At 50.7% G+C, this 23395-nt stretch overlaps 2 protein-coding genes across 2 annotated transcripts; both read right to left on the bottom strand.

Moving 5' to 3' along the window:
- Positions 1–1254: 1254 nt before the first annotated feature.
- LOC130348349 (histone H2B 1.1) lies at positions 1255–1972 on the bottom strand. The gene has a single exon (XM_056554752.1). The coding sequence runs from the start codon at positions 1743–1745 to the stop codon at positions 1365–1367; it is 381 nt and encodes a 126-aa protein (XP_056410727.1). The 5' UTR covers positions 1746–1972; the 3' UTR covers positions 1255–1364.
- A 2242-nt stretch (positions 1973–4214) lies between these two features.
- On the bottom strand, positions 4215–4583 carry LOC130348356 (histone H4). The gene has a single exon (XM_056554758.1). The coding sequence runs from the start codon at positions 4547–4549 to the stop codon at positions 4238–4240; it is 312 nt and encodes a 103-aa protein (XP_056410733.1). The 5' UTR covers positions 4550–4583; the 3' UTR covers positions 4215–4237.
- Between the last annotated feature and the right edge of the window lie 18812 nt (positions 4584–23395).

Below are 23395 nucleotides of genomic sequence, written 5' to 3'. Positions count from 1 at the left end.
TGCGTCTTATCCGGATACCACTGGATAGACGAGTCTTCGCTCTATAGCACCTGTAAGTTAATTAATGGAGCAGTTCACACCGAACTAAATTGCTGCGGCTTTATTCTAGTGTAGATGCAGGTTCCTCTATATCACTCCTCAGCACGTTGCAGGCTGGCGCAGTGTGCGCTTCTCCCTGTGATACCGATCCTCACTGATGTCCCGGACTGTGATAGCGGCACAAACCCCCATACACCGGACTATGATAGCGCTATGTTCTACTACCCAGCGGGAACAGCGAGAATCGGAGTCCCGGTGATCACTGACTGTTCCTCTAACAATTCCTGTATAAAGTTTTGGCAATGATTCCGGAGAAATAATTGTAGAAATGAGCGGGAAACTCCCAATATGTATAACACTACATGTCCGCCAATTATTCCTCAGCTTAATAACTATACATATCATCCAGCATCATGAGCGGGGAGAGGTACCGGTCCCCGCCACTCACCCCTGGCAGGTGCATGTTAATCTGGTTTACACAGACTAATAGGGGCAGATTTGGAGCTGATGGTATCGTCTATTATGGATCTTTATCCCTGCGCCCGGATACATTGTTATATCTCCATCAGTCGGTGACATTTGGGGAGCTATAGCCCTGAGCGTTGTAATTGTCTCATTATTGTAGTGCACATGCCGCTAAAGGGTTAACAATGAGCCGTGCGCGCGGTCCCGTCCGATGCCTAATGCTCATTGGCTGATCACAGGATGTTCAGGATTTGAATTTCCCGCTTCCCCCAGACCCGATAACAATGGAGAGATCTCCCCGAGATGTAGAGCCTGATTCAGTGTCTGACTACTACCCTCATCATCCTTGTTTCTCTATTGTACCCCCTAGTCAGTGCACAAAGATTATGGCAGCAGGATGCGCGTCTCATTATAAACCCCGGCGATTCCGATCAATAGATTCCCCGGTCAGTAAATTAGGATTTATAGCGTTACCGCAACAATCCACTCCAGTAAGGCTGTGTGATCGATCAGGACCGCGGAGATTATAGAAGAAATAATCGGGGAATCTGGTGGAGGAGATACTGATCACAAGACAGATCGGGCAATGGGTTAACTACGGAGAACTGATCTACAGCGCCCCCCGCTCCACCACAGGAGAATATACATCCTGCAGTCAGTGAGAACCGCAGCCGCCGCTCTGATCTCACCCGATCCCGGAGCAGAATATATATAGTCTCAATAGACTGTACTGACAGAATAGCGGCCACATATACAGAAGAGAATACGGGGAATACAGACAGGAGAAGCCCCAGCTCTATTATAGACAATGTGGCGGCTCTTAGAAGAGCCTTTGGGGTGACAGCAGGAGGCGGAGCAGGTTACTTGGCGCTGGTGTACTTGGTGACGGCCTTGGTGCCCTCGGACACGGCGTGCTTGGCCAGCTCTCCAGGCAGCAGCAGGCGCACGGCGGTCTGGATCTCCCGGGAGGTGATGGTGGAGCGCTTGTTGTAGTGAGCCAGGCGGGAGGCTTCCCCTGCGATGCGCTCGAAGATATCGTTGACAAAGGAGTTCATGATGCCCATGGCCTTGGAGGAGATGCCGGTGTCAGGGTGGACCTGCTTGAGCACCTTGTACACGTAGATGGCATAGCTTTCCTTCCTGGTCTTCCTCCGCTTCTTGCCGTCCTTTTTCTGAGTCTTGGTCACGGCTTTCTTGGAGCCTTTCTTGGGCGCTGGTGCAGACTTGGCGGGATCAGGCATGATTATCAATCTCAAGAATTCCTAACTTAAACAAAGAGGATAATGATGTCGCTTACTCCCTCTGCAGCCGTATTTATAGGCAGCCCATGCAAAAGAGCAATGCCGTCAGCCTCTTGCTCTACTGGAAGAGCAAATCATGTGACCTCAGTGCTGTCATACGCCCCGCCCAGTGCCGCCTATTGGAGAGTCTTCAATTCCAGTTTCATTAGCCGGATTCAAATCTACCCAATCACAGGAGCCGGAGGGCGGAGCTGAGAACTATAAAGCCAGCAGAACGTGTGGGAATGATCACATTATTCTGAAATAAGTTGTCATGTCTGGACGCGGCAAACAAGGAGGGAAGGTTCGGGCTAAGGCCAAGACCCGCTCATCCCGGGCAGGACTCCAGTTCCCCGTCGGTCGTGTGCACAGGCTTCTCCGCAAAGGGAACTACGCCGAGAGGGTGGGCGCCGGTGCTCCGGTCTACCTGGCCGCTGTGCTGGAGTATTTAACCGCTGAGATCCTGGAATTGGCCGGTAATGCCGCCCGGGACAACAAGAAGACCCGCATCATCCCCCGTCACCTGCAGCTGGCCGTGCGCAATGACGAGGAGCTGAACAAGCTGCTGGGTGGGGTGACCATCGCCCAGGGAGGCGTCCTGCCCAACATCCAGGCCGTGCTGCTGCCCAAGAAGACCGAGAGCAGCAAAGCGGCCAAGAGCAAGTGATCACCGCTTATCCCAGACCATCCCGAACACCAAAGGCTCTTCTAAGAGCCACCACATTGTCTCCTACAGAGCTGGCACCGCTGATCTTGTCTGATAAGGATTAGATTTCTTATGACATGTTCTTTATACGGGGTTATAGTAGAACTGATGAGTTTCTTTCATTAACAGTATGAGAGGGATTGGACACCTTCACTTTTATATAAAAAAAAAAAAAAAAAATAACTACCAGAAAACTTCCTATAGCAGAATGTGACCCTCAGCACAAGGACAGTTTCCTCCTCACTCCATCCCCGCTACCCTCACTTAGGGGGACGGGTACAGTTTCTACATATGGATTTTGAGGTGCAGCCAGCCTTTCCCCGCGACAAAGACAGTAATGTAATCACGTGTACAGGGACGAGACAAAGCGAGAAAGTCAATCTCCAATGAGCGTAAACTATCGGGGTTATTGCTCCACCTACAAAGTTAACCCTTCATTGTCCCTCGTTATTTATGCTCTGTTTCCCCTTCAGTCCCCGGAGCGCTCTCTGCTTCACTAGTCCCAATCCCTATATACGCTTACACGGTGCACTATAGTAGAGCGCCCCCATATTTAGTCTCCATTCGGGGCTGCATTGGCTTTATATTACGTTTACAAGAAATAAGCCCAATAATTCTCCAGATGGATAAAACGCCATGTGCACAACCTATTAACTAAAGGGTTACATTAACCCCCAAATCTCTGGTAAATTAATTGTTTCCTTATATCTATCCATAGATCGTCTATCGCAGCAGTATAAATCGTTAGTTTATACAGATCAGATACATTGTGTTACAATAGCGACACCTGGTGGTGAGAGCTTTGTATTCTAATCTTTACATGTTACCAAATAGTAACAAGTATTTCCCAGGTGCTGATACAAATTACAGAGGCGCAAATAGATACAACTGTGGATGGTGACTAAAACTTATAATAACAGCACAATAATTTCAGCTGCTCTTATACACCCTGCTTATCCTATACCAGATATAAGTGTCCTAAGGGGATCTAGAACAAATAAATGCATCTGCATTGTCCTCGATATAACATAAAGTGATGTAATGTAGAAGGTTTGTATATTAGGGTGAGGAGTGACATATTTATCGCCAGGATCCTGAATTATATCTCTTTGTTGGAGCTGCGGGGCAGGAGCTGTCACCTCTGACCGGGCTTCGGGAGTCTTCGGGCCGCCAGGAGAGGAGAGATGCCGCAATATAGAACATGATCCGGCGAGAAAGAGGAGGGAAGCGGGTGTCGGCTAGTAATGTATTCTCCGCATTGTACAGTGTTAGTACAGAACTCCCGGGCAGCGATCATAATCTGGGCCATGTAATGTTATACTACGGTCCCTCCACATGTTTAGGGGAAGGAGTCTCCACATCTATTATATTCATCGCTCTGTATAGAATCACATCTCCCACCTGATCTGCTACTAGTTCCCCCATCACTGAACACATCGGCCGATCTATATTTACAGCAAAGGAAACTATGGAGCTACTAAACTAAACACTTTGAGCACCATATACCGGAGCCACAGCTCGGGCCATTGAGATAAGATCCTTGCAAATCCCAAAATCGGGTTTCCTCTTCAATATGCAGCTTCTATATCTTAACCACGATTATTGTACAGACAAGGACAATACACTACGACAGATTTCCGATAACACAAAGCAGTGTAAACACAGAATTTTAGCTTTTCTATAGAACATGTGGGCGGCTCTGAGAAGAGCCTTTGGGTTGATGAGATGGAGCCGAGTAGAAGCAGAATTAACCTCCGAAGCCGTAAAGAGTGCGGCCCTGGCGCTTGAGGGCGTACACGACGTCCATAGCGGTGACGGTCTTCCTCTTGGCGTGCTCGGTGTAGGTGACGGCGTCACGGATGACGTTCTCCAGGAAAACCTTCAGGACACCGCGAGTCTCTTCATAGATGAGGCCGGAGATACGCTTCACACCTCCCCTGCGAGCTAGACGGCGGATTGCAGGCTTAGTGATGCCCTGGATGTTATCACGGAGCACCTTCCTGTGCCGCTTGGCTCCGCCCTTACCGAGACCTTTTCCTCCTTTGCCGCGTCCCGACATCCTGCTGGTTGAGAATTGAATGAACAACGTTTGAGGCGCGGAGTCCTAGCTTATATAGCACATGTGCGGACCAGAAGGAGAACTTCAACAAGATGACGTCAACATGGGCGTTTCCTTTTACTGAATTTACATTACCGGCCCCTCCCCTTCTCTTTTGATTGGCTGAATACAGAATCGTTGGTGATTTTGAATTTCCCGCTCACCCTGTAATTCTCCGCTCTGGGAGAGAAGACAATTGTCCCGTGTTATGTGATCTCACGTTCAGGCGGCTCATTCTCAGGCTGCGGATGCCGGCACTCTCCGTATACAGTGACCGGGAATAATCACCAGGGCCCGTCCTGACATCTCCTGTTCTTATATAGAGGAAGAGGAGAGAAATCACCAAAGCTCCGGTATCAGCCAATCGATACTATGTATCAGGACTATAGCTCCGTACAGTGTTAACTCTTTAGTGTCCACATGTTCTGTTTCTTGTTTTATATCTGTACGGAGACTGCGGTGTGTAATGGCTGGGACTGTATATATTATATATAATTACACTGCAGTCACCATTCTATGTCCATTCTGATCTCTCACATATTGCCTCCGTTCATTCTCATCCTACATCGTCATTGACTTATATTTACCCATGAAATTAGATACTAACGAACTCTTAATTAATTACATCCAAATGTTCTCTTTGTAGCGTCAATCATCCTATTTAGTTCTATTAAGTTCATTGATGTTACTTTGATTAATTGGTCTTTTCACTCTCATTCCTAAATGTCATCTCCTGCCGGGGCTCGTTCCTACGATCGGTCTCCTATACGGTATAATATATTGGGTTACATAGAAAACTATTTACTGCCATGTTGTGGTAGCTGAACACAGTACAAGAAAAAAACTTTTGAATAGTCTTTACATTCTTCAGCCTTACCACTAGGTGGGGACAAAGTACAGTGCAGCCTCTTCTAGGGATTCAGGCGAGAAAGGAAAAGTGTTGAACAGTGTCTTCTGCCATCTAGTTGCCGCAGAGCAGATTTCAGCGAAGTTCAATATAAAGTTACTAATTTTGGCCAAGTTTCTTTTCTCATTCTGCTATAATTTTAGCCCTTAATTAATTTGATTGTAATAGTGTTTAATAGAAATATGTATTTTTTGTTACAATTTTTTTTTCCAATCTCCTTTTTACATTAACCCCTCAATGATGTTGTATTTTTTTTTATATATTTGTTTTCTCTTTTAACTTTTCACAAAAAAAAAAAAAAAAAAATCTATATCTCTGTCAATGTTTCATCTACAGACCCATATGAAGGCTTGTTATTTGTGAGACCAACTACACTTTGTAATGGCATCCTTCATTTTACTACTAAGTCTACAGCAAAGCCAAAAAAAAGAGAAAATTATAGGGTGAAATAAACAAAAAAAAGTAAAATAAAAAGTTTAAAAATGATTATTTATTATTATTATTTTTTTTTTTTTTGGGGGGGGTCCAAGTTTAAGGGGGAGGGGAAGTGATGGCTGCACATTCACATGTCATACATTGTAATTTTCATACTTGTGCTGAGAAGCAATAGAACAATCAAGTGTTACTATACATTTCACTCAAACTGTACAAGCCAACTCGTCACTTCACGGTCACCTGATTCAAGTGAGTCCCTAACTTAACAACTTCTCCTTTTAATGACATGGGTGGGTGCTGCGGAGCATCTTGGTGTCACCCCATTAGGTTGGTGTCACGCCAGTGTGAGGTGATGAGGAGACTGAGGATAGGGTACGGGTTGGCTGGGTTGTGATGTATGAGGTGAAGAGAAGACTAAGGATAGGGTACGGGGGGGGGGGGGGGGGTTGGTGGCGGTGTATGAGGTGATAAGGAGACTGAGGATAGGGTACGGGGGGGGGGCTGGGTGGTGGTGTATGAGGTGATGAGGAGACTGAGGATAGGTTACAGGGGGGGCTGGGTGGTGGTGTATGAGGAGAATGAGGATGGGGTGCAGGGGGGCTGGGTTGTGGTGTATGAGGTGATGAGGAGACTGAGAATGCAGTATGGGGGGCTGGGTGGTGGTATATGAGGGGATGAGGAGACTGAGGATGGGGTACTGGGGGGGCTGTGTGGTGGTGTATGAGGTAATGAGAAGACTAAAGATAGGGTACAGGGGGGCTTGGTGGTGGTAAATGAGGTGATGAGGAGACTGAGAATGGGGTACGGGGGGGCTGGGTGGCGGTGTATGAGGTCATGAGGAGACTGAGGATGGGGTGCAGGGGGGTTGGGTGGTGGTGTATGAGGTGATGAGGAGACTGAGGATGGGGTATGGGGGGGCTGGGTGGTGGTGTATGAGGTGATGAGGAGACTGAGGATGGGGTATGGGGGGGCTGGGTGGTGGTGTATGAGGTGATGAGGAGACTGAGGATGGGGTATGGGGGGGCTGGGTGGTGGTGTATGAGGTGATGATGAGACTGAGAATGGGGTACTGGGTGGGCTGGGTGGTAATGTATGAGGAGACTGAGGATGGGATACGGGGGGGGGGGCATGGGAGGTGGTGTATGATGAGAATGAGGACGGGGTGCAGGGGGCCTGGGTTGTGGTGTATGAGGTGATGAGGAGGCTGAGGTTGGGGTACTGGGGGGGGGGGCTTGGTGGTGGTGTATGAGGAAACTGAGGATGGGGTGCAGGGGGGAGCTGGGTGGTGGTGTATGAGGTTATGAGAAGACTGAGGATAGGGTACGGGGGGCGGTTGGGTTGTGATGTATGAGGTGATGAGGAGACTAAGGATAGGGTATGGGGGGCTTGGTGGCGGTGTATGAGGTGATGAGGAGACTGATGGGGTACGGGGGGGCTTGGAGGTGGTGTATGATGAGAAGGAGGATGGGGTGCAGGGGGGCTGGGTTTGGTGTATGAGGAGACTGAGGATGGGGTACTGGGGGGGCTGGGTGGTGGTGTATGAGGTCATGAGGAGACTGAGGATGGGGTGCAGGGGGGTTGGGTGGTGGTGTATGAGGTGATGAGGAGACTGAGGATGGGGTATGGGGGGGCTGGGTGGTGGTGTATGAGGTGATGATGAGAATGAGAATGGGGTACTGGGTGGCAATGTATGAGGTGATGAGGAGACTGAGGATAGGGTACTGGGGGGCTGAGTGGCGGTGTATCAGGAGACTGAGGATGGGGTACAGGGGGGGCTGGGAGGTGGTGCATGATGTGATGTTGAGACTGAGGATGGGGTATGGGGGGCTGGGAGGTGGTGTATGAGGTGATGAGGAGACTGAGGATGGGGTACAGGGGGGGCTGGGAGGTGGTGTATGACGTGATGAGGAGACTGAGGATATGGTACTGGGGGGCTGAGTGGCGGTATATCAGGAGACTGAGGATGGGGTGCAGGGGGGTTGGGTGGTGGTGTATGAGGTGATGATGAGAATGAGAATGGGGTACTGGGTGGGCTGGGTGGTAATGTATGAGGTGATGAGGAGACTGAGTATAGGGTATGAGGGGGGGGCTTGGTGGTGGTGTATGACGTGATGAGGAGACTGAGGATATGGTACTGGGGGACTGAGTGGCGGTATATCAGGAGACTGAGGATGCGGTACGGGGGGGGGCATGGGAGGTGGTGTATGATGAGAATGAGGACGGGGTGCAGGGGGCCTGGGTTGTGGTGTATGAGGTGATGAGGAGGCTGAGAATGGGGTACTGGGGGGGTTGGGTGGTGGTGTATGAGGTGATGAGGAGACTAAGGATGGGGTATGGTGGGGCTGGGTGGTGGTGTATGAGGTGATGATGAGAATGAGAATGGGGTACTGGGTGGGCTGGGTGGTAATGTATGAGGTGATGAGGAGACTGAGTATAGGGTATGAGGGGGGGGGCTGGGTGGTGGTGTATGAGGTGATGAGGAGTCTGAGGATAGGGTACTGGGGGGCTGAGTGGCGGTGTATCAGGAGACTGAGGATGGGGTACAGGGGGGGCTTGGAGGTGGTGTATGAGGTGATGAGGAGACTGAGGATGGGGTATGGGGGGGCTGGGAGGTGGTGTATGAGGTGATGAGGAGACTGAGGTTGGGGTACTGGGGGGCTGGGTGGCGGTGTATGAGGAGACTGAGGATGGGATACGGGGGGGGGGGCATGGGAGGTGGTGTATGATGAGAATGAGGACCGGGTGCAGGGGGCCTGGGTTGTGGTGTATGAGGTGATGAGGATGGGGTACTGGGGGGGGGGGGGGGGCTGGGTGGTGGTGTATGAGGAGACTGAGGATGGGGTGCAGGGGGGGCTGGGTGGTGGTGTATGAGGTTATGAGGAGACTGAGGATAGGGTACGGGGGGCGGCAGGGTTGTGATGTATGAGGTGATGAGGAGACTAAGGATAGGGTACGGGGGGCTTGGTGGCGGTGTATGAGGTGATGAGGAGACTGATGATGGGGTACGGGGGGCTTGGAGGTGGTGTATGATGAGAAGGAGGATGGGGTGCAGGGGGGGCTGGGTTTGGTGTATGAGGTGATGAGGAGACTGAGGATGGGGTACTGGGGGGGCTGGGTGGTGGTGTATGAGGTCATGAGGAGACTGAGGATGGGGTGCAGGGGGGTTGGGTGGTGGTGTATGAGGTGATGATGAGAATGAGAATGGGGTACTGGGTGGGCTGGGTGGTAATGTATGAGGTGATGAGGAGACTGAGTATAGGGTATGAAGGGGGGGGCTGGGTGGTGGTGTATGACGTGATGAGGAGACTGAGGATATGGTACTGGGGGGCTGAGTGGCGGTATATCAGGAGACTGAGGATGGGGTACGGGGGGGCATGGGAGGTGGTGTATGATGAGAATGAGGAAGGGGTACTGGGTGGGCTGGGTGGTAATGTATGAGGTGATGAGGAGACTGAGTATAGGGTATGAGGGGGGGGGCTGGGTGGTGGTGTATGAGGTGATGAGGAGACTGAGGATAGGGTACTGGGGGGCTGAGTGGCGGTATATCAGGAGACTGAGGATGGGGTGCAGGGGGTGCAGGGGGGTTGGGTGGTGGTGTATGAGGTGATGATGAAAATGAGAATGGGGTACTGGGTGGGCTGGGTGGTAATGTATTAGGTGATGAGGAGACTGAGTATATGGTATGAGGGGGGGGCTGGGTGGTGGTGTATGACATGATGAGGAGACTGAGGATATGGTACTGGGGGGCTGAGTGGCGGTATATCAGGAGACTGAGGATGGGGTACGGGGGGGGGGGGCATGGAAGGTGGTGTATGATGAGAATGAGGACGGGGTGCAGGGGGCCTGGGTTGTGGTGTATGAGGTGATGAGGAGGCTGAAAATGGGGTACTGGGGGGTTGGGTGGTGGTGTATGAGGTGATGATGAGAATGAGAATGGGGTACTGGGTGGGCTGGGTGGTAATGTATGAGGTGATGAGGAGACTGAGTATAGGGTATGAGGGGGGGGCTGGGTGGTGGTGTATGAGGTGATGAGGAGACTGAGGATAGGGTACTGGGGGGCTGAGTGGCGGTGTATCAGGAGACTGAGGATGGGGTACAGGGGGGGGCTTGGGGGTGGTGTATGAGGTGATGAGGAGACTGAGGATGGGGTATGACTCTGTCCATTTTGCCCCATATGAAGCAAAACACTGTCCGGTTGATGGCCTTGCAAATGGTGGTATGGGGAGGCCAGGCCTGTGCGGTATACTGGAGCACAGGCAAAACTTCACTCTGCAGGACAAGTGCCTTGCCTTCAATCGTGAGCTTTCTGGAGCTCTACAGTCCGATTTTAGAGTTCATCTTTCCTAGTCGGTCCTCTGCCGAAGTCCTCGCAGGTCTGGACGAGTGCAGTCACCGAACGCTGGTCAGCGCAGAAGACGGTCATGTCGTCCATGTAGAGCGAGCATTTCACCTCGTAGCGATCTGGTCCTGGTGCGGTGATCCCTCTGATCTATCCATTCTGCCGGATAGTCTCAGCGAAGAGCTCTATAACACAAACAAAAAGAAGAGGTGAAAGAGGGCAGCCTTGTCTAACCCCTGAAAGGATGGGAAAGGGGTTAGTCTTCCAGCTATTCACCAACACCGTGCTGTAAATATCAAAATACATGACGTTAACAAAAGAGCAACACATCTTCCCCAGACCTAGCCTGCGCAAAGCCCTGCCAATGAATGCGTGGGAGACACGGTCGAACGCCTTCTCCTGATCTAAGCTGACCAGGGCGGCGTGGCCACCGCTGTCCTGGATGTAATGGACCGTGTCTCTCACAAGGGCAAGGCTGTCAGCAATCCTGCGACCAGGAATGCCGCAGGTCTGGTTCGGATAGACGATCTGCCCGATGACAGATTTCAACCTGTTGGCCAGCACCTTGGCAAGGATCTTGTAGTCCACGTTCAGGAGAAAGATGGGACGCCAGTTTTTCAGGTCACATCTCTCCCCCTTCCGCTTATACAAGATCGTGATCATCCCCTCCCTCAACGACTGAGGCATTCTGCCCCCCACCACCATCTCCACGTACACCTCCAACAGGTCCGGACAGATCAGGTCACCCAGCACTACATAGAGCTCGGCCGGGAGACCGTCACTGCCCGGGGTCCTTCCAGGCTTAAAGGATTTAGCGGCAGAGAGCAGCTCCCCCACTGTCAAGGGATCGTCCATAGCTGCCGCACCTGCGGGATCAACCACGTTAGTGATACCTGACAGGAACCCCTCGGCGGCTTCGGGGTCGGATGACTTGGGGGCGTAGAGGTTGCTGTAGAAGTCGGAGACAACCCCCACTACCTCCTCCTTGCCCCTTCTCATGTGTCCGGTCTCACCTCGTAGCTCAGTCAGGGGCGTGTGGCCAGCATGGAGCTTCCTGAAAAAGAAAGAGTTACACTTCTCACCCTTCTCCAGGTTCTCCACCTTGGAACGAAAGACGATTCGCTTGGATTCCTCCTCAAAGTGCCTTTTCAAGCTCTTTTTGGTCTCCTCCAGCTCCTCCCTGATGTCCCAGCCACACTGGAGCAGGTCCTGCAGGGACCGCAGCTCGCGCTGCAGCTTCCTGAAGTCCCACTTCTTCGCACACGCCTGTTGTCTGCCTTTTGCCTGAAAGAAACAGCGGAACTCGACTTTAACATATTCCCACCAATCACTGATGCAGTTAAACAGACATTTGTCATTACGCCATACAAGGTACGCATCCCTAAGTTCCTCCATGACCTCCCTCTGCTCCAACAGGGCACAATTCAACTTCCAGGAGCCTGGGCCAGGTGGGAATCCATGGCCCAGAGTCCCCCAGAATCGAATGGCCCTGTGGTCAGAGAAGAAGCAGGGGACCATTCTGACTGCTCTCGAAGTGAAGATGAAGTCTATCCAAGAACGGAGCGAGCCATCGGGGCGGCTCCACGTATAGTTTACGGAGCCGTTCCTGATGGACCCACCAACGTCCTGCAAGGATGCCTCTGTCATCATCTCAATCAACAGCTTAGACGTCACGTCCAGGTTGGCGGATGTGCCAGAACTGCGCCCGTCTACCTCAATGGGGCAGTTGAAGTCACCACCCAACACTACTGCCCTAGTGGTGGCGAGCTCAGCCCGCAGGGCCTGGAGAACCTCCAGTCAGACATCCCTCTCAGGGGAGGCAAACACGTTGATGAGCCGCACGAGCTCACCCGCCCAGGAACCGTCTGCGACAAGAAGTCTGACACAGACGAGCTCCCGGACGGAATCAAGTGCAAAGTTGCCTCCCCTGATCAGGATGGCCACCCCCGCAGACCTACTGTCACCCCCACCAGACCAGTAGAAAGGGCGGTGAGGCCACTGCCTGGCCAGATGTTTGTAAGACCTAGAAGCAGACAAAGCACATTCCTGCAGGATTTAAACATCACACCTCTGAGAATCTAAGAACTTAAGGACAGTCTGAAATCTAAACCTAGCTCTAATACTCCTCACATTAATGCAGAAGATGTTGAGATCAGCCATGGGAATAAAAAGAGAGGTTAGTTCAGATACTAGTTACCACTCTGGTCGGGCGGGTCCTCTTCTCTGGCGCCTGTCAGCTCCTGTGGCTTCTCATAGCGCCCTTCCAAGAACTCGTCGTTGGCCGGAGTGTCTAGGATTTTCTTGACTTCTGGGTCCTGCAGCAGCTCCTCCATAGACTGAGCTTGGACTTGCTCCTCTTGGACCTGTTCCACTTGGGCCTGCTCCATCTCCTCCTCTCCATCTGAAGCTTGAAGGCTCTCGCAGACCTGCTCCATCTCCTCCTCTTCATCTGAAACTTGAGGGGTCTCGAAGGTCTAGATAATCTTTCTCTTGTGGGACTCATCTGATGTATTTTTTTTTTTCAACTATCATTTTTATTGAGCGAAAAAGACAAAAGGGAATGAAGTCCACTCGCAGGTGGGGTGTTTGTAGTATGCTCAGTTTTTGCAATTCAAAACAAAACAGAACAACAAATGAGAAATAGTATACACAATTTCTGTTAACCTGACACATGGGGAGGGGGACGACATGAAATCACAGCATCTCGGGGGGGGCGGGGAGAAAGGGGGACAAATATGATGAGCGAGAAGGTTAAGTGTAGGGGGGGGGGGGGAGAGGGAGAAGCTGGAGTAATGCCACTATAAGCGGCAATCAATTTCAGGTGGGGATAAGTGAGCAGAAGGGTTGGGTAAATGGGGGATGGGGTAGTAGGCAGTAGCTGAGTGAGGGGGAAGGGAAAAAGGGGGGGGGGCTGTAAGTGAATGAAGAGAAGAAGGTAAGCGAGAGAGAAGGAATAGGAGGTCAGGGTGGAAAGAGGGTAAAAGAGGAAGATGAGGGTGGGGTGAGTAGGGCGGGGGGATAAGGGCAGAGAGCCTAAGGGGGGGGGGTAAAGGGGGGGATGAGGGGAGAGGGCGGGCCTCAGCAGCCATGGAGTCTCATGAGGAATAGGGGGAGTCTAGCCAAGGCTGCCAGGTCTTGAGGAATGAGTCATAGGATCTATTTACACGACTGGACATTACCTCAAACCTGCAGATCTGGGAAATTTTGGTGTACCAATCCTGCATTGAGGGGAGCGAGGTTTGCAACCAGTGTAAGGGAATCAGTGACTTAGCAGCCGCCAGAAGTTGGGAGATCAGAGTGTTGGATGCGGGGGTATAGGAGATGGAGGGGCACCCCAGCAGGACCGATTCCGGTGTGAGTTGAATAGTGGTACCAGTAATGTCGGCCAGCTTGGCCTCCACCTCCTTCCAGAACAAGGCTATGCTGGGGCAATGCCACCAGACATGTGAGTGTGTGCCTACCTGGGCTTTGCATCTCCAGCATAGACCGGAGGGGGCGAGACCGTGGGCATGTAGGAACTCATGCACCTTGTACCAGTGGGAGAGGATCTTAAAGTGATTTTCTTGCAGACGGACACATCTGGAAGGGCCGATCGTGAAGGAGAGAATACGATCCACCTCCATGTCACTCAGGGGGAGCTGAAGCTCGTCTCCCACGAGGCCAGGTAACCCAGCCTTCCCCGAGGCCTCGCCCGCCTCCAGGCTAATTTCGAGTCAGTAAGCCTCCATGGCCTATCCCCTGTGGAAAGCAAGAAGCTTTCAAATTCAGTAAGTGCTCTGAGGGGCAAATGTTTTTTGGCGAAAGCAGTACAGCATAAGACGATATGGTTTAGGTGCAGGAAGGTCAGATTTACCTCAGGGAATAGTTGGCATATATCCCCTGCGGCCGGAATCCCACCGTCAGAGAACAACTGCGAGACTGGAACCCCTGATAACCTCCTCCACAAAGGAGTAAAGGTGGGTGAATCCATCCCCACGACCACAGGAATAAAATGCGAAGGAAGAAGAGGAGAAATTCCAGGGGAGAGGAAAGGCGAGAGAAAGGACCAGGAGGAGATAATGCCCTCAATTAATAAATGATTGCTTTTTGCATTATATTTGGCGTGGGACGCAGGGGGCAACCAGACATCCGCTAGTGGGTCAGCATCAGCAGGCGCCTGGGGGAGAGTCAAACCACACGGCGCATGAGATGGGTGGGTGTACCATACCCATCGCTGGAGCTGAATCCCCCTATAAAGGTCACGGACATCCGGCAGCCCGATGCCCCCCTCCGACCTCAGGCGGGTGAGCAGTGTATGTGACATGCGGGCCCTTTTTCGCTTCCATACGAATCCGGAAAAAAGCCTTCTAATTGCAATGAAAAAGCGATCAGGAATTGCTATGGGAACCATGGTGAGTTTGTATGTGATTTTGGGGAGGACATAACATTGGATGACATTGCGTCTACCTAACCAAGAGATCAGGGGCAAATCATATTCCTCCAGAATATTTTTGATGTCTGTCAATAATGGAGCAAAGTTAGCATCGTATAAAGAGGCAGTTTGTGCGGTGATATGTACTCCCAGGTATTTAATATGCGTATCTGACATTTAAAATCAGATTGAGAGCGGAGCAGCCGGGATGTTCTAGGGGGCAAGGTAATGTTCAATAGTTCCGACTTCGATACATTCACCTTGAAGTTGGAAACTGCACCGAAGTCGTCAAATAGTTGAACCAGGGGGGGTAGGTCCTCCAGAGGGCTCGCCAATAGGAACAAAAGGTCGTCAGCAAATGCCAGCACTTTCATTTTGGCGCTCGGTGTGTGGAATCCACTGAGACCTGACCACTGGCGCACCCTCTGCAGCAATGTCTCCATCACAAGGATGAACAGAGTCGGGAACAGGGGGCAGCCCTGCCTGGTGCCGTTTTTTATGTGTAAGGGGGGTGAGATGGAGTCATTTACCAGTAGGGAAGCGGAGGGGGGAGAGTATAGGGACATAATTGCAGAAATAAACCAGTCTGGAAACTAAAACTTCCTTAGGGTCGCCTCCATGAATTGCCAATCAACTCTGTCAAAGGCCTTCTCGGCGTCTACTCCAAGAAGAGCCAGAGGCCGTCCAGAGAGCTGTGCCTGAGAGATAGCCTGCAAGAGCTTTTCAGTGTTGGTACGGCTTTCTCTACCTGGTACGAAGCCGGCCTGCTCCTCTCCTATTAGGTGGGGGAGTAATTTTTTGATGCGGAGGGAAAGGAGTTTTGCCCACAGCTTAACCTCTTCAGGACCCATGACGTATGCATACGTCATCACACCCTGGGTCTTAACCCCTTAAGGACATAGGGCGTATCCATACGCCCCCGTTTCCAAGTCCTTAAGGACCGAGGGCGTATGGATACGCCCTGAGCATTTCCGGCCCCCACCGCTAGCCGGAGGGGAGCCGGGGCCGGATGCCTGCTGAAATCGTTCAGCAAGCATCCCGGCATATCGCCCAGGGGGGTCAATTCAGTCCAGCGATCTGCGGCGGATTCCGGGTCAATCAGGTCTCCAGTGACCCGATGACCCGGAATTACTGGCTGATCGGGGCCGTCAGAGACGGCCCCGAACAGCCAGAGCCTGCAGGAGTGAGGTGGCACTGGTGCCACCTCACGATCGCCCTGATTCGTCGGCCGGATTACCGGCCGACCAATCAGGGTGCCTGCTGCGGGTGTCACTCCCACAACCCGTTCCGCCCCTCTTCCGGAGGACGTGAGCGGGTGCGGGAAGACGACCCCGGGTGCTGGGGACCCCGATCCCCGGCGCCCCTGTTGGGATCGGGGCCCCAGGAGCGACGGCGGTGGTGAGGGACTGACCTGCAGTGTGGATCGTTGGAGGTGAGTGACAGCCTCCTGCTGTTGCTTAGCAACAGCTCCCAGCATGCACCAAGGGCATGCTGGGAGCTGTAGTTATGCAACAGCAGGAGGCAGACCACCACAACTCCCAGCATGCCCTTATGGGCATGCTGGGACTTGTAGTTTTGCAACAGCTGGAGGCACATTCTTTCTATGGAAAAGTGTACCTTCAGCTGTTGTGTAACTACAACTCCCAGCTTGCACAATCAGCTAAAGTGCATGCTGGGAGTTGTAGTGGTGCATCTGGTGGTTGCATAACTACAACTCCCAGCATGCCCGTTGGCTGTCGGTGACTGCTGAGAGTTGTAGTTTTGCAACAGCTGAAGGCACACTGAGTTAAGTAGTAAACCAGTGTGTCTCCAGCTGTTGCATAACTACAATCCCCAGCATCCCCAGCCAATGTAGTATGCCCCCGGCTGTTGCATAACTACAAGACAATTTAGCCGAACAACAAAAACGGCAAAACAATATGTGCCGTATGTAGGTCCCGGGGGTACCAATAAATAGCCAAAAACAAAGAGACCCACAATACTAATATTATTTCAAAAAGTATAACAATCTTTATTAGACAATAAAAAACAGTTTTTAAAAAATTAGAAAAAGGCAAAGGATGACCTTACACAGGAGACAACAGGTGCCAGTGGGCCTGGTATGGGTAATGTGGGTATTCAATCAAGAGTATACATAATATAAGGCTAGCGTAGCTGCATGTTTACAATATCGTAACAATAGGTATAATATCTAACATACATTGAGGTAACAATGCTTCCTATGTTACCTCAATGTATGTTAGATATTATACCTATTGTTACGATATTGTAAACATGCAGCTACGCTAGCCTTATATTATGTATACTCTTGATTGAATACCCACATTACCCATACCAGGCCCACTGGCACCTGTTGTCTCCTGTGTAAGGTCATCCTTTGCCTTTTTCTAATTTTTTAAAAACAGTTTTTTATTGTCTAATAAAGATTGTTATACTTTTTGAAATAATATTAGTATTGTGGGTCTCTTTGTTTTTGGCTATTTATAACTACAAGACCCAGCATGCCCTTCCGCTGTCCGTACATGCTGGGGGTTGTAGCTTTTGCAACAGCTGAAGGCACACTGGTTGCAAAACACTGAGTTTGTTACCAAACTCGGTGTTTCACAACCTGTGTGTCTCCAGCTGTTGCAAAACTACAACTCCCAGCATGCACTGATAGACCGTACATGCTGGGAGTTGTAGTTTTGCAACAGCTGGATGTCCCCCCCCCCCAATATGAACGTACGGGGTACACTCACATGGGCGGAGGATTACAGTAAGTATCCGGCTGCAAGTTTGAGCTGCAGCAAATTTTCTGCCGCTGCTCAAACTGCCAGCGAGAAACTACTGTGAACCCCCCGCCCGTGCGACTGTACCCTAAATCACTACACTACACTAACACAAAATAAAATAAAAAGTAAAAAACACTACATATACACATACCCCTACACAGCCCCCCTCCCCAATAAAAATGAAAAACGTCTGGTACGTCACTGTTTCCAAAACGGAGCCTCCAGCGGTTGCAAAACTACAACTCCCAGCATGCACTGATAGACCGTACATGCTGGGAGTTGTAGTTTTGCAACAGCTGGATGTTCCCCCCCCCCCCAATATGAACGTACGGGGTACACTCACATGGGCGGAGGATTACAGTAAGTATCCGGCTGCAAGTTTGAGCCGCAGCAAATTTTCTGCCGCTGCTCAAACTGCCAGCGAGAAACTACTGTGAACCCCCGCCCATGTGACTGTACCCTAAAAACACTACACTAACACACAATAAAATAAAAAGTAAAAAACACTACATATACACATACCCCTACACAGCCCCCCTCCCCTCCCCAATAAAAATGAAAAACGTCTGGTACGCCACTGTTTCCAGAACGGAGCCTCCAGCTGTTGCAAAACAACTACTCCCAGTATTGCCAGATAGCCACTGACTGTCCAGGCATGCTGGGAGTTTTACAACAGCTGGAGGCACCCTGTTTGGGAATCACTGGCGTAGAATTCCCCTATGTCCACCCCTATGCAATCCCTAATTTAGGCCTCAAATGCGCATGGCGCTCTCACTTTGGAGCCCTGTCGTATTTCAAGGCAACAGTTTAGGGACACATATGGGGTATTGCCGTACTCGGGAGAAATTGGGCTTCAAATTTTGGGGGATATTTTCTGCTATTACCCTTTTTAAAAATGTTAAATATTTGGGAAAACAAGCATTCCCTTACGTCCTAAACAGCAGCACAAGTGGTGAAGTGGGGTGTTCTGCCCCTGTGAAGCTGGCAGGACGGTGGGATTTTTAATTCCGCCCAAGCAATTTAAATTAATTAGCCCCCCCCATAAAAGGCCTCCTCCCCTAGGCCATCTTGCTTTTTTTCTGTCCTGTGTAAGGACAGCAGGACGGTGCAGGCTCCTTTGGAGCCTGCCTGGATGTCTCCCCTGTATTGGGGAGATATTTTTGGGGCGCAGTACCTTTTTCAACTGCCCCCTGTTTTTTTCTTTTTATATTATCTGGGCCTCCGGCCTGGTTTATCTTAAAACTATTTGTTTTGACTATTTTATGTTGCTATAGGGATCCGGTGATCCCTCATAGCATTAGGGATGCCGCCGCAGGTTTTTTCTTACCCGCCTGGCGTCCCACGTGTCCCGGCGCACGCTCGCCTCCATTACACTGTGCGAGCCGTGGACCGGAAGTACGTCATCTGACGACTTCCGGTCCCGGCCTCACTTTCTTCAGCGCTTTGCGCTGCCTTTTAAGTTTTATATTTAGGTGAAAATTCAGGCGTGAGCCCTTTCCTAGTTAGGGAAGGGCTCAGTGGATAATTTTTATTAAAATTCCCTTCCGGGTGTTTCAGCCTATTGCAGGCTGGTCTTTCTCTGAAGGGGGCAGGGCTTCCGGGCCCCTTCCCATATAAAGACAGCTGAGACCTTCATTCAGTCTCTGCTGCCATCATAGCTAGTCCTATTTACAAGCCTAGCATTAGTGGTTAGAGCTCCTATCTGCATTATAGGTATCTCTCCCTCTCTATTTGGCGTTAGGGCGATAATAATTTTATTTATTATCCCTAACTTATTTTCTTTCTTTCCAGAGTCATGTCTACTCCTTCCTCTAGTGACCCACACTCTGGTGGTCGTAAGGCTAGCGCCAAAAAAACGCCATCTAACTTGCGCCAATTGCGGCACTCCGCTTCCGGACGCTTACGAATATAACAGGTGTCCCGGTTGCCGTCCACCCTCTAATCCAGCTGAACCTACTGTCCAGGACATGTTCAACTGGATGAAGGAGTTTATGGGAAATTCCATATCTGAAATTAAGAGTGCTCTTGTTCCCAAAAGAGCTAGAACTGAATCCACTCCTCCTTCTGTGGCGGAAGAATCCGTTATGTCGGTCGATGTATTGGACCAGAGGTCATCTGTACAGTCTGAACAGCCTGTTGAGGTGAAGATGTTTCCGCCTCTTTTCCCTGCGGAAAAGACGCAGAGATTACTTAGGTCCATCCGGTCAAGGGACCAGGATGTTGACCAAGGGGAAGCCTCTGCATCCACCTCTAGAGAACCTTGGGTTTTCAAGGTGAATGATGCACGCAAAAAGATGATGAAGGCTGAGTGGAAGCACCCAGATAAACCTGCGCTTGTCACTCGTACCTTCAAATTGATGTACCCTCTCTCGGACGCGGAATCTGATTCCTGGATGCCACCTCCTAAGGTTGATATGGCAGTAAATAAACTGTCCAAGAGAGTCTTGGTTCCCGCGGATGATGGAAGCAACCTCCAGGACCCGCTTGATAGGAAGGTGGATTCCCTTCTCAGACGGACATATTCGGCAGCATCAGCGTCTGCCTCTGTGGCTATTGCCTCGGGAGAAGTGTCTGACTTCGTGAAGGAGCGTGTGGAGCGCATACAGACTGAGATTGACAACAATGTCCCCAGGGAAGACATCTTGGACAGCTTCAAGACACTCCTCCTTGGTATAGACTTCCTCTGCGAGGCCTCCCAGCAAAACCTTAAGCTAGCTGCCAAGTCCATGGCACTCGCTTCTGCTAGCAGACGTCCCTTGTGGTTACGCCCTTGGGTAGCGGACAACACCTCCAAGTTTAACTTGTGTGGGATGCCTTTCGAGCCTACTTGGCTATTTGGTTCTGAGCTGGATCGCATAATGGAAGGTTATGCTGACAAAAAAGGCAGGTGCCTTCCTGTTCAGGCCTTTCGGGGTAAAGGTAGAGCAAGAGGGGGGAAGTCCCAGGGCCCTCCTAGATCCCAGAGACGTCAGTCCTTTCAAAAACGTGGTGGAGGTCGCGGCCGCGGTAAAGACCGGAAGGCCGAGCTATGACTCTCCACTGACATCCACCAACGTTTTCCCTCTCCCTTCCCCTCAAGTGTTTGTTGCAGAGAATCTATCTGCCCATCCTCCTCCAGTAGGAGGACGTTTAAGTTTATTCCTTACAACCTGGATGCAAGAAATCCAGGATCCCTGGGTTCTGAAGGTTATTCAGTCGGGGTACAGGATAGAATTTACCTCCCCTCCCCCAAGGAAGTTTGTCTTAACAAAGTTACTTCCTCAGCTAAAACAGGCTGTCATAGAAACCTCAGTTCTCCAATACTTGGAAAAGCAAGCTTTGGAAGAAGTTCCCCCAGATCAAAGAGGATCTGGCGTCTACTCCCCAATATTTTTGGTTCCCAAACCAAATGGCGACTGGCGCATGATAATAGACCTGCGCTACCTAAACCGATTTATAAGGAAAAGGCGGTTCAGAATGGAAACCATTCGCTCGGTGGTCAGTATCCTGAACCCACAAGATCTCATGGTCACTATAGACTTGAAGGATGCATACCTTCATGTCCCTATATTTCCTGCCCACAGGAAGTTCTTAAGAATCGCCATCACCATAAAAGGTATGGTAAGGCATTTCCAATTTGCTGTTCTACCGTTCGGCATTACCTCCGCTCCCCACACCTTCACAAAGGTGGTGGCTCCAGTTGTCTCTGCTCTAAGACTAAAAGGCCTAGAGATTGTTCCTTATCTAGACGACTGGCTTTTAAAAGCCGCAACTCTAGACATTCTTCAAGCTCATCTTCAACTGACCCTGGATTTTCTTCAACACCTAGGGTGGCTCATAAATTGGGAAAAATCCGAGATCATTCCATCTACCTCAAGAAGGTTCCTGGGGTTTGTCCTAGACTCCTCTCGGATGACGCTGTCTCTCACCCCAGAAAGGAGAGAGCGCGTCATAAGAGCCGCAGAGTTTTTGTCGGTACCTCGCAGAGTGCCCATCAGAACTCTAATGAAGATGTTGGGCCACATGTCAGCGTCTGCAGAAGCAGTCCCCTGGGCCCTGTGGCACCTCCGACCTCTCCAAGATCAGGTCTTGACTGCCTGGAATTGCAACCCCAGTGGGTTGGACAAAAAATGCACCCTGTCGTCCGAAGTCCGTGCCTCTCTCAGGTGGTGGACAAACCTGACAGATGGGAAGTCCTTGATTCAACCTCTGTGGATCACTCTGACCACGGACGCCTCCCTTCTAGGGTGGGGAGCCCATCTGGACGACCATCCGGTTCAGGGTACCTGGACCCCTCAGGAAAGGTTACTCTCATCCAACATGAGAGAACTGAGAGCAGTTCGTCTTGCGCTCCTCCACTTTGCTCCCCATATCTTAGGGAAAGCAATAAGAGTCCGGTCAGACAACACCACTGTAGTGGCTTATATCAACAGACAGGGTGGCACAAAGTCCCAAGTGCTCCTCAGGGAGACCGGACTTATTCTATCGTGGGCAGAGCTCAACCTATCCCACCTTGTTGCTGTCCACATCAAGGGGGATCTCAACGTAGTGGCAGATCGTCTAAGTCGCAGGCTTGCAGTCCAGGGAGAATGGTCTCTCAACGAGAAGATCTTCAGGAGGATAACCCTGAAGTGGGGTACACCAGAAATAGACCTCATGGCAACCCGGCTGAATGCCAAAGTGAGCAAGTTTTGTTCCCTTTACAAGGAGGACAATCCGGTGGCGATAGACGCTCTGTCCATCCCATGGAGGTTCAGGCTGGCCTACATATTCCCTCCACTTTCCATGATACCCAGGGTATTGATGAAAGTCAGGCAAGACCAGACCTCAGTGATTGCCATCATCCCATTCTGGCCGAAGAGGTCTTGGTTCACCCAACTCATGAGGATGAGTCAGGGGTGTTATTGGAGGCTTCCCCACGTGCAGAACCTTGTGTCTCACAACACAGGCTCCTGCCTAGATCTGAGGAGACTCAATCTGACAGCCTGGAGATTGACAGGACCCTACTAAGGAGTGGGCTTCCTGCGGAGGTCTTGAGAACTATTGCACACTCTAGAGCAGAGTCTACAAACAAGGTTTACTCCAGGATAAAGAAGATTTTCCTTCAATGGTGTGCAACGAAAGAGGTAGTTACCTCAGATCCTCCTCTTTCTGCAATACTGCGTTTTCTCCAGGATGGCCTTGACAAGGGTCTTAGCCCATCCACCTTAAAGGTTCAGGTCGCAGCACTCTCTGCCTTCCTAGGCAGGTCTCTATCACAAGAATCCCTAGTTAGAAGATTCCTCAAAGGGGCTGAAAGACTTAAACCTACAGTTCTCAGACCTATTCCCAGTTGGGATTTAACCACTGTTCTCAGGGGGTTATGCTCTCCCCCCTTTGAACCTCTGGAAGAAGTAGACTTTAGGTATTTATCCCTTAAAGTCACTTTTTTATTGGCCATAACCTCAGCCAAGAGAGTGGGTGAGCTTCAGGCCCTTTCGGCTTTCGAGCCTTATACTGTTTTTCTACAGGACAGAGTCCTGTTGAGGTTTTTACCTACCTTCCTTCCTAAGGTTCCGACTTTCTCCAATACCAACCAGGTTATTTCTCTTCCAGTTCTACTGCCTAATCCATCCTCTCCTGAAGAAGCGGTTGACCACACTCTGGACATCTCTAGAGCTCTCAGAGTCTATATCTCAAGAACTGGAGAATTCAGGAAGTCGGAACACCTCCTTGTTTCTTTTTCTGGAAAGAACAAGGGCTTGAAAGCCTCTAAACCTACCCTAAGTAGGTGGATTAAGGAGGCAATCCGAGAGACCTTCATAGTCCAGGAGCTAACTCCTCCTGCCTTTGTCACTGCCCATTCCACTAGGGCAGTCTCTACTTCCTTTGCTGAGAAAAGGTCTGTTCCTCTGGAACAGATTTGTGCTGCTGCTTCTTGGAGCACCCACAATACTTTTTTGAGTCATTACAGGGTTAATGCCAA

The sequence above is a fragment of the Hyla sarda genome, unplaced genomic scaffold (assembly GCF_029499605.1).
Source record: "Hyla sarda isolate aHylSar1 unplaced genomic scaffold, aHylSar1.hap1 scaffold_88, whole genome shotgun sequence".
Lineage (NCBI taxonomy): Eukaryota > Metazoa > Chordata > Amphibia > Anura > Hylidae > Hyla > Hyla sarda.
This window is presented reverse-complemented; position numbering and strand designations above follow the sequence as displayed.

Coding starts and splice junctions, on each gene's coding strand:
- LOC130348356 (XM_056554758.1), bottom strand. CDS start 4,549: ATGTCGGGACGCGGCAAAGGAGGAAAAGGTCTCGGTAAGGGCGGAGCC.
- LOC130348349 (XM_056554752.1), bottom strand. CDS start 1,745: ATGCCTGATCCCGCCAAGTCTGCACCAGCGCCCAAGAAAGGCTCCAAG.